Source organism: Lissotriton helveticus, chromosome 12, assembly GCF_964261635.1.
Source record: "Lissotriton helveticus chromosome 12, aLisHel1.1, whole genome shotgun sequence".
Lineage (NCBI taxonomy): Eukaryota > Metazoa > Chordata > Amphibia > Caudata > Salamandridae > Lissotriton > Lissotriton helveticus.
The window spans coordinates 901,699,970-901,711,444 of NC_136073.1; the positions used below are offsets into that span (position 1 = coordinate 901,699,970).

Sequence of the window (11,475 nt, forward strand, 5' to 3'; positions counted from 1 at the left end):
TCGCTGAATTCCTTCTAATGGCTTTAGGACTCTAAGCACTTTACCACCGCTAACCAGTGCTAAAGTTCATGTGAACTCTCCTCTAAATGTGATATAATTGGTTTACACCTGTTTGTAATATCTAATTTAATTGGAAGTTCCTTGTGGTAAGACCCCCAGCCTCCCCTCATGAGGGTGCTGCTGGGCAAGAGGCAATGGCAGGCATAGGGGATGATTAGCAGAATAAAAGGTGGTTGACAATGTGGAGCTCTAGTAGAGAGCAACCAGCATGGTGATAAGTCAAGCCACTCCCCTGAATGAAGTACATAATGATGCTTTATCTTGCATATTGTGTTACTGTTTGTTTACAAAATATGTTTCATGTTGCAAATTAAAAAATATGAGTGAGCTTCAAAGGAACCCGCTCCCCCGCCCCCTCCGCGCAATGCCACAGCTTGTTTTGCTGAGCAGCGCTGCCTCACTAAAGTGTCTAAGCCGCTTCCCCGCCACGCAATGCCGAGAGCTTGGCCATGCCATATGCTATCAAACACTCGGCCCTGAAATCACCGAAATCATGAATGCATCCTTGGAAAAGCCCAGCCGAAATTGTAATTGGACTCATGAATTTGCGAATGCACAAAAGCTGAATTATGCAAAACTGCATGTTATGCAATGTTGTGCCTTTCTTGCCCCTTGCACAAAAAAATCATGTGCAATAACAACAACCATATTTTGTGGCATAGATGTAATTTTCCAAAACTTAACAGAAAATGTGATTCCACACTTCCCTAAAGTCGATACGCACAGCAAGAAGACTTGGAACAGGTTGTATGCTCGGAACAGAGTGATGGATGGCCTTCCCGAAAATGAAGAGCTCCAAGCTACCCAGTGCAAGCATTTTCAGAGCCTCAAGTAAAACGACAGCTTGCCGTTTAGGTGCTCCTTCTTCGGTAGCAACAAAGCCATTTTTTTAGGTAATTTTTTGCAATTTGGCGTCTTCTTGTGGCCCTCTGTGGTGGTGCAGCAAGACAGCTGCCTTCACTGGCCGTGCCCTATCACCTGCTCTTCCTCCAAGTGCTCTGAAGAACAACCCTGGCGTAAAGTCACAATCAATCAAATGAGTCTTTTTGTATTAGCACGTCTTTGGGTTATAGGTTTTCTGTTGTGTTTACCACCTCATCTACATACCATGAATGCCTTGTACAGGGGACGAGGCTGTGCTGTACATACCCACATCAATAAACTAACAAATATATCCTACTGGGAGCAGTCGGTCCAATGTAGCTAGAAGTAGAAATGTCCCAGTTTTCACTCTGGGAGCCCTGGCATAGCACAGTAACAGATTCACATGCTCCAGTGCCTCCGAGTGGATAAACGTGGTAACTGCAGTCTGGTCACCACTACAAGTTGCTTTAAATGCAGGCCTTGAACGAGACAATACTTTTTAAATAACTTTTGTACCCCAAACGCCCAGATATCCTGGGTCTAATTAACACAATCCCAGAACTCATTCTGCTCACTGCACTGTAGGATGTAGATATGCACTGGGAGAACTGGGCAATGCTTCTACCAAAATTAATGTCAGGTAGAGCCACTGGAATTATGTGGAAGTGGCGGACCCAATAATGCAGCAGTGTGTACTCACTCACCGTGTGTCCATTATTTATTTCCCTGTGCACTCACTCACCGAGTATCAATTCCTTCCCTGCGTACTCACTCACCGAGAGTTCATTCCTTCCCTCCTCATGGCACACTCTAGTCCCCTGTGGGATTACCCTCTCCTTCCTTTGAAGCGTACTCCCCACCCTTAATGTGAGGGACACCCGTGCCACAGCAGGCTCTCTATATGCAATCTCAGCCCCCTTCCCCCTTTGAGCACCCTCCAACTTGTTAGTATTTATCAGCTCAATCTAGCTGTGTGGTACAGGGCCCCCCTTTTTGGGTACTGCCTTAGAAATGTGTTGGCATCTTTGATTATACACCAGGTTAGTGTATTGTAGGCAAAGGTGTAGCTAGCATGGCAGGAGTGGAGAAAGGAAACTGTAAAATGCCTTTGTACTCTTCGGCAGGCAAGTGCTTTGCTGCATTCACAGGACTACTTGTGGGCACACACAGCGGCAGATCGTGCATTTTTGTGTAAATTAGGTGAGTAAAATTGGACAAAACTGGTTCAGGTTTTCATCCTCGGTAAGTGTTTCAGAAAATTAAGTTCATTTTGGTGCATTTGTAAGTACTTTAAGCCCATAACATTAGTCCAACTTTTGCAGGATTTAAAAAAATTTAAAAAGTGGAAACAAAGCATTTTTTGCAGCTAACCGGTTCTAATGCAGTTTGCAAAATGTTTCTATTCGTGACCCAGGAGTTCTGGGTGGAGGCACTAGGAAGCTCATGCAGAAAAATTATATTGACAGCAGGAGTAGACACCTTGCAATTTGTGTGCAGCTGCACCATTACCTATGCATTTTTGGCAGCACTAAAAATGTCCTACACTTCTGTCTTGTTAGAGGGGAGGCTAGCTATTATCCTAGATGACAATCGGCAAATGAATGCCTTCCCCGAACGTGCATACCAACAGCAGTATTTATAAATGATTGGTTTAAAAACGGTATCCAGGACAATGGCACTCAAGGGTTTAGCGTTGCTATCGATAGATACCCTGAAATTGAAGACATCCCAGCCATAAAGTAATCTTTCACTGGAACTGCAACAACATTATAAAGCTTTTTGCGCTCCCAGCTAAAAACTCAGCCCATTCTCATATCCTTGGAGAAGCTCCTAAAGACGCGCCTCATACCTACAACGGAATTAAACTATTCCTCCGAAGAGCGTAGATCCACCCTTTCTACCTTATGTGGATCTCTTGCTCGGCTGTACCACCGTCTGTTTTAACAGTTTCTGTACTTTGTTATTTTTCCTTGACAAACGCACTAATACTGCTTGGGAAAGTAGCGCTTTTGAAAATTGTTAAAAACCTGGTGTGTCCATGAGGGTTAGTTTAGCACGGTTCTAGAACTGCTCACCACAGGGATCTCTCAGAGGCATGCAACTAGTGGGTACTCTGCAGTGGAATCCACAGCACTGGCCTTTAAATTTACCACAGCACTCCTATTTTTTTTGTCCCACCTCTTACGTATTTGCATTTTATTTATTTTGTATCCTCTACTACCTTTCCCTGAAACGTTCTTGCCGTTACAGGAACAGCAGCAAATAGCCCCATCAGAGTTGATAGGGGTGGGCGCGCAGTCATTGAGGCGGACCTCAACCTAGAAATTAAGCTGTAGTTAGCTTCTGGGATCTCCCAGGGCCATCTGTAGTGACTAATTAAATGTTCTGCACATTGCGGGGATGAGCGAGTTAAAACACGAATTACCAGCACTTCTCTATTAACAAATAAAAGGCAGCAAATCTACAAGCATGACGTGTGTGATGCACACGTTATGCTTGTAGACTCGCGGCCTTTCGTTTGTTGAAAGGGCACATCTGCAGGGCAGTTGAGTGCCTTTGTTAAAGTAATCACGTTAATTGCAGCGCATGGCGGGTGCAGTGATTAACATGATTACTTTTACAAAGGCACTCAATCTGACCGTTTTCGCGCCACACGCATTTTAAAAGCGCCGGCGCCACTGTCCACGGTTCCCTGTGCGCGCTTTGTATTTTAAGGTGCGCGCTCCAGGAGATATAGGTGCGCGCCAGCGCACGCGCGCACATTAGTGGGAACAGTGGGCCCCAGGACATTTAGTGGAAGAGCGTGTGGGGCCCCAGGACATTTAGTGGAAGAGCGTTGGGGGCCCGAGGACATTTAGTGGAAGAGCGTTGGGGGCCCGAGGACATTTAGTGGAAGAGCCTTTGTGGCCCGAGGACATTTAGTGGAAGAGCGTTTGTGGCCCCAGGACCTTTAGTGGAAGAGCGTTTGGGGCCCCAGGACCTTTAGTGGAAGAGCGTTTGGGGCCCCAGGACCTTTAGTGGAAGAGCGTTGGGGGCCCCAGGACCTTTAGTGGAAGAGCGTTTGGGGCCCCAGGACCTTTAGTGGAAGAGCGTTTGTGGCCCCAGGACCTTTAGTGGAAGAGCGTTAGGGGCCCCAGGACCTTTAGTGGAAGAGCGTTTGGGGCCCCAGGACCTTTAGTGGAAGAGCGTTTGGGGCCCCAGGACCTTTAGTGGAAGAGCGTTAGGGGCCCCAGGACCTTTAGTGGAAGAGCGTTAGGGGCCCCAGGACCTTTAGTGGAAGAGCGTTTGGGGCCCCAGGACCTTTAGTGGAAGAGCGTTTGGGGCCCCAGGACCTTTAGTGGAAGAGCGTTAGGGGCCCCAGGACCTTTAGTGGAAGAGCCTTAGGGGCCACAGAGCATTTAGTGGAAGAGCGTTTGGGGCCCCAGGACCTTTAGTGGAAGAGCGTTTGGGGCCCCAGGACCTTTAGTGGAAGAGCGTTTGGGGCCCCAGGACCTTTAGTGGAAGAGCGTTAGGGGCCCCAGGACCTTTAGTGGAAGAGCCTTAGGGGCCCCAGGACCTTTAGTGGAAGAGCCTTAGGGGCCACAGAACATTTAGTGGAAGAGCGTTTGGGGCCCCAGGACCTTTAGTGGAAGAGCGTTAGGGGCCCCAGGACCTTTAGTGGAAGAGCCTTAGGGGCCACAGAACATTTAGTGGAAGAGCGTTTGGGGCCCCAGGACCTTTAGTGGAAGAGCGTTAGGAGCCCCAGGACATTTAGTGGGCTCTGAGGCATTCGCAGATACAAGGGGTCTGGTATCGGAGAGCGGCCTTACACAAGCGCACAGCGTAGGATGACTATGTGCTATCAACTTCTAATGCACCGTGCCTGGTCCTGCCACTAGACACCCTGCATCCCCACAGACTGATAAACAAGAGGGACTTGTAGGCTGGCATTTCCAGATGCACTCTGGGAGTATCACACCTATATGTGGACTCCATTATGAAAATCCAGCTCTTTGCACATTTGCTAACAACTTGCACTGGAATAAATCATGATGGCAAAAATGAATGAGCTTTGAACAAGACTGATGTCCGCTGTTCTATAACGAGCTGCTGCGTAATAATTGAGGTTTTCTGTGATATTTTGTTTTTTCGAGTGTTTAAAAGTAACAGTTGGTGTTCAGTTAATATCTTACCTTTGCTTTTCATTATTTCATCCTTCAAAATCGTTGCTTCTTGGAATTTGCCATTGCTACTCATCTTCTAGGCCCTTTTGAACTCTGCTGGATTCTGCATATTTCTGCACACATCAGGATTTCTCCGGTTGTATTGGTAGCCATCTGTGCACTGCTGCTCCAGCACTGCACGGGTTGTTTTTGATTCTCAGACTAGGCCTGGGCGAGTGACCAAAATACTCTGCCACGTGGAGTTCCGCAAGCGGCAGTGTGTGTTTGGTCATGCCGTTCGCATTGGTTTTCAGTGCCGGGGGTTTGTCCCGTGCTGTAAAATCAGCGCAAACGGCACCATGCTGATTCTTTTCTTGCAGCGTAAGTAGATTTTCGAACCGAGCGGCCACTTTCTGAAGGCGAGCGGAAAGTTTCTCAACGCAAGCAGTTGCAACCATACGCGACCGTCCGCGTTCTGAAATCGCTGCGTTCTGAGCCCGCCCGCGTTCAGAAATCTCACTGGGAGGTGGTTTTCTTTGCACGCAAACTTGCCCTTGGCGCAAGGAAAAAAAACTCCGCTCTGCGAAGTTTTTCAGAACTCTTGCAGAGTGCATGCTTCGCGGAAAGGGGAATACTCTGCGAACGGAGCAAAGTTTACTGCCCAGGCCTATCTCAGACTCCGGTCTTTGGCTCTGTAGTGCAGAGTTCTAAGGGTGTTGAAGCTGTTTCTCAAGCAGATTCCTTGCTTAATTTGTGTGTGTGGGCCTCGGGTATTAGCTTTTCCCCCACTTTGGATTGTGTGAATTTGTACAGATTCTGTCTGTCCCCCTCTGATCCTGCTATTTACTGCTGCGTTTCCTTTTTTCCTAGAATCCAGAACATGAGGATGATTGATGGGAAACCAGAGTACAAAAATGGACTGGTGAGTGTCGTTTCCATTGAATGATTGGATGGAAATTCAGGCTGAATATTGTATTTCTGGGGACATCGCGTTCATCACACGCATCCCAGTGCTGTTGGTTTTCACCAGGTAGTGTCCACGGATTGTGTAGTTTTCCGACCGAGGCAAAAAGGAAGGTGTCTGCTTTGGATAACTGAGGTGCCTCAAGCCCATGTTCAGGGCCCTAGGAGCCCTGAGTCCTGTGGACTGACGCCACCATTCCTCTGGAGATTGCACTCCACCTTGTTCTAGTCTACTTGACAGTAGGGTAACGTAGAAAAGGCAGGTGGTCACTCGGTACCCACACCCCTTGGACAGCTGAGAGCAGGTAGCTATTAACTGTAGAGTCGCATACTGTTATGGCTTGAAGGAACATTCTGTTCATACCATCGACACTCAGAGCTGCCCTTTGGCATCATTCCTGGGAACCGTATGCCTGCATGGCCCGTGCAGCTGCCTCGCAGCTCCTAAAGGTGATGGGCAACTGACACCTGCATTAGGCGAGTCGCTCATGTCTGCCTAGGCTTGCTGGTTCTTGGCAAGGTGGTGTGTGCCTCAGCAGCGGAAGGTTTGGGGTGCAGGATGGGAAAGTAGCCGGGGCAAATCTTCGCTGAAGCTTGGCTGCAACCTATTGGAGTGCTCCTTATGCCAGCTATTAAGCATATGCAGCATCACATATCCATACAATCACTTACAAGTATCAAGAGTAGCTAACCAATTGATTGCTACAGAGGCATTCTGTATCAACTGGCCCTGAGGACTGCTCTGCGTTAGAGCCAGCGTGACTTCCTCGGATCATGCTACGCAGTCTCCTTCTAAAATTATGGAAACCTCTCTCTGGACACTTGTGGCTTTTTGCCCATCCCTCCCTCATCAATGTGGGTTACTTGGGTAGGAGAAACAGGAGAAGTGAGTCTGGTAGTGGTGCACCACAAATGTGAGAAGATGAGAACAAGGAGGAAAGTTGCTTTTGAGAGACCCGCACTGCTATCCTTCTGATCCTAGGGATCTTGGGGAATGAAGTGGAGTCTAAAGTATGATTCTTAAGAAACAATAGAAAATAAAGCCGCTCTAAGAAGGAGGTTGACCCAGGGAGCATGTCAAATCACTTCATCTTAGGGCTCCGCTTCTCAGGACAGGCTATTGGGAATCCACACATCTCATCAGCAAGGGTTCAGAAAATCAAGAATGTTCTGTCATGAGTTGGCAGTCTGTGTCAGAATACAGTCAGGAGTAAGGGAGGGAAAAGATATGAAAATGGAATACAAACAAATGTTGGTAATCATTTGCACCCTGGCCTCCCCCGTTGGACCCTGGCCTCCCCCGTTGGACCCTGGCCTCCCCCGTTGGACCCTGGCCTCCCCCGTTGGACCCTGGCCTCCCCCGTTGGACCCTGGCCTCCCCCGTTGCACCCTGGCCTCCCCCGTTGCACCCTGGCCTCTCCCGTTGCACCCTGGCCTCTCCCGTTGCACCCTGGCCTCTCCCGTTGCACCCTGGCCTCTCCCGTTGCACCCTGGCCTCCCCCGTTGGACCCTGGCCTCCCCCGTTGGACCTTGGCCTCCCCCGTTGGACCTTGGCCTCCCCCGTTGGACCTTGGCCTCCCCCGTTGGACCTTGGCCTCCCCCGTTGGACCCTGGCCTCCCCCTTTGTACCCTGGCCTCCCCCTTTGTACCCTCCTGGCCTCCCCCGTTGTACCCTCCTGGCCTCCCCCGTTGCACCCTCCTGGCCTCCCCCGTTGCACCCTCCTGGCCTCCCCCGTTGCACCCTCCTGGCCTCCCCCGTTGCACCCTCCTGGCCTCCCCCGTTGCACCCTCCTGGCCTCCCCCGTTGCACCCTCCTGGCCTCCCCCGTTGCACCCTCCTGGCCTCCCCCGTTGCACCCTCCTGGCCTCCCCCGTTGCACCCTCCTGGCCTCCCCCGTTGCACCCTCCTGGCCTCCCCCGTTGCACCCTCCTGGCCTCCCCCGTTGCACCCTGGCTTCCCCTGTTGCACCCTGGCCCCTGTGCTCTTAGGTGAAGCTATGTCCCAGAGTTGTAAATGGTTGTTGTTTTCATTGTGTGTCTGTTTGTCAACTAGCTACTAGCCTTCCTTGAGTCCACAGGAAGGCTCGTAAGTGAACTTTGCTTGGTCTGACTAAAAATGCTGCCACTGGAAAGAGCGATATCATTTTTGTTCATGTTTTGCAGGATGTGCTGATGAAAGTCGTCCGCTACGAGGGCTTCTTCAGCCTTTGGAAGGGATTCACCCCGTACTACGCTCGACTGGGCCCCCACACTGTCCTGACCTTCATCTTCCTCGAGCAGATGAACAAATACTACAAGAAGCTCTTCCTGAGTGCATGAGGGGCCAGGCACTGACCGTCCCCAGCCGTAGGCCGCCTCCTGACACTCCTCATGTGGGATTACAACAACTGACACAAACACTGGCGGAGAGAGACTTGTTGTCAGGCTCTTGGGGTGGTCGAGAACAGAAAGGTGCCAACTGATGTGGGCGAAAGGTGGATCCGAAAGCAGCCATTTTGAGTCTGCGTCCCTCAAGTGGCTGCAGGGTGTGATTCTCTGCAACGCTTTGCGGGGAGCTAGAACAGGCTTTTTGACCATCATTTTTCTAGAGGAAGAGTCTTATTCTTTGCAAATGTTAAGGGCATCCCAGAGCATGCGATTGCAGTGGGCTACAGAGGAGGGTGGGAAGGCACGGTGACCAGCGCATGCTAGCTGCGCATTCCAACCGCTCTAGAGAGCTTTCGGCAAAGGCTCATTTCAACCTTACAATACACATCCACCAACGAGAGACAAAAAAGCACTTAACTTTTCAAGAACAGAACTGCATCAGCATCTGCATGGCTCCGGCTCTAGGCGCGTTCATCTCAAAAGCAGCGGACTCCATCACAACCTCAAAGGCGTGAGTGTAGGTCACCCGGAGCCTCCATTAAAGCAACTTATTTGTGAAGGCTTGCACACTCCCGTACCTTGCCAGTGCACGAGTTATTTTATTTATACGGTTTGCACTCTAAGCCGAATGACCTCTAGCGACAGTTAAAGAAGAGCATCAAAAATTATGAATGACCGAATGAATTGTAAGCAACTTCCCAGCCTATCAGCCGTTGTAGTCGCGTTGATTTGAAGAAAGTCGCGGGGCAGCGTACATGCGCTGGCTGCGATAGTTGCTACGTGCAGATACCGAATGAGCTACCTCATTTGTTGCTAGACGCTTTCTCTGCCGGTAGACCCTCATTGGCTTTAGACAGTCCTTCATCTGGAGACAAAGCTGGCTCTGATTTGCATGAAATATGCTCTGTGCGATCATGACCCCTGTGGGTTCCACCAGGCCTGTTCTTCCATCTTGCTGCTGGCCTCATGTGCTGATTGCTGATGCGGTTCTGTTTGTGAAATGCGCCTTTGCCTTGAGTCGAAAGGAGAGACCGCTCTGTATTGCGAGTAAGCAGGTAAGATTGCTTTTCTAGAAGATGGTCTTAGCCCCGTTTCATTGTAGCGCCTTGACCGTGGTAGGTTGGGCAGTTCAGCGCTATGGAATGATCCGCCTCTCCGTTGCCACTGTGGTCTTTCCACGCATTGTCTTAGCCCCCGGAGTGCTGGTCCTGACCATGCTTAGTCTGGCATAACTTCATGTCCTCTGACTTTCCTCTCCTGGCTCTTTCTACCCATAAAAAGATGTGTCTGGGCACCAATGCCAGGAGCACTGAAATCTGACGGTCAAGCTCTCTCCCTCTCCACCTCCGACTATTCCCTGCTGCAGTCCCCCTTCACACATCGAAGGTTCACAGGAGGAAACTTTACAAACCAACTATTGAGTTAAAAATAGAGAGCGAAGAGTATTCGGAGTAATTATCGCGAGACCAGACACACACCGGTCAGTAATTCCCTGTTTAGGGCTCGGCCTACATCCCACGAAGTGGGTGTGGCTTAAGAGTCCTTTTCTGAGGAGCTCCAAAATCTAACCTACGAATTCCAGAGAAGCGCGTGAATTTTTTTAATTGGTTTTTAGCTCCTCCCCATTTGGTGGTTGGAACAACCGTGACTCCACTTGTCCCTGGCTATGGGCTGTGTGCATAATAGACATTTTTTGATTTACTCATCATTATATGTTCCTTCCTTCCAGAGGAAGTAAAAAAAAGATAGCATTTGCCCGTCTTCCTCCTGGACGCCCACTGGTGTAACTTTCACATTCATCACGTAAGCACAGAGCATAGCATCCGTTTGGCTGCATTTGTTATTTTTCTTGAATAAAATGCTATTTTCTCTCCGTAGGTTTCACCCCAACCCCACAACCTCCTTAATGGCTATTTGTAATCTTTATTCTTTACGTTCCTTTGAACTTTTGGCCTCATTGTGTGTGACGTTATGGGTTGTTTTCATTGGTGGAATTGTAGTTTGACGCGTGTGGTTTAGGGGGGACACTTTGATGATGAAACGCACATCCAGATTGGGCATGGTGAGGGCTGGCATTAAAACGGTTTCAAAGTGTGCTGTGGCCACAACAATGACCATGTAAGCTACTAAAAAACAAGAATTCATTATTAAAAGCTTACTGTTATAACATTTTGGATTTGTTTGAGAGTTGGTGTTTTCAACTGGGGTGAGCGGTGAACCAGTTGTACTGCTGGTCAGAATAAACGCGGAGAGTTGCTGAATGGGAATGGGGCTGAAGTTATATTGTAGCCAATAATTCTGCTCCACAATTAAAGGTAAGGCTATCAATTTTCTTGACTTGTTTTTGATTCAAAGGTAGATGGACACATTTTTTCTGTGCAGAAGTCCGGGGCGATCCTGGGTTCCTTTTATACACAGGGCTCGACAAATCTAAAAAATCTTTCTTGACCTGCAGGTCCAGTAAGTACACTTTTATATTCGACCTAACCTCGATTTAACTCGACCCACAAATTGGCACCTGGCACTGAAGCGGCAGATATCACTCGCCAGGCCGGTCACATAAGCCTGAAAACTGGCTCGCCCTAGAAGAAATATACTCGCATTTGCGAGCGGTCGAGTACATTTGTCGAGCCTTGATACAGTCAGTGTTAAAACCTTCACCAGAAAATGGGGCCGGGAATTAGAATTTTTTTCTGAGAAAGGGGTTTACCGTTTCTATGACCTGTTTAGGAATGTAGGACAATTTGAGCAACCAGCCTGGTTTTCTCGACTTGGACAGTGAATCACAACTGGTGTTCCGAGGTCATTAAATCTTTGGGGGCTACAGTCAGATTAAATTGAAATCTTTCCATTTTCTGTGAGCAGTCCTGCTTGGGACATTTTATCTTTTAGTTCCAGATATTTGGATCCAACAAGTGGAAGCTTTATTAGGTTTACTGTCGCCCAGGCATGTGAAGAAAGTATTTGCACAGCATTAATTCTCCCATGTTACCACAAGATCACGTCTGGGATATGACCTACATTATGCGTTGGGCAAGTTAGTTGGAATGTAGATCAGACATGCCAAAACTTTCTGGTTG

At 48.9% G+C, this 11,475-nt stretch overlaps 1 protein-coding gene across 1 annotated transcript in view; it reads left to right on the forward strand.

Annotated features, from left to right (window-relative positions):
• The window catches only part of SLC25A11 (solute carrier family 25 member 11), a 72,399-nt gene extending 61,832 nt beyond the window's left edge, over positions 1-10,567 (forward strand). The window contains exons 7-8 of the mRNA XM_078669767.1: positions 5,937-5,988; positions 8,192-10,567. Coding sequence (XP_078525893.1) covers positions 5,937-5,988; positions 8,192-8,347 — 208 coding nt within the window. The 3' untranslated portion in view covers positions 8,348-10,567. The remainder of the gene's footprint in view (positions 1-5,936; positions 5,989-8,191) is intronic.
• The last annotated feature ends 908 nt before the right edge of the window (positions 10,568-11,475 follow it).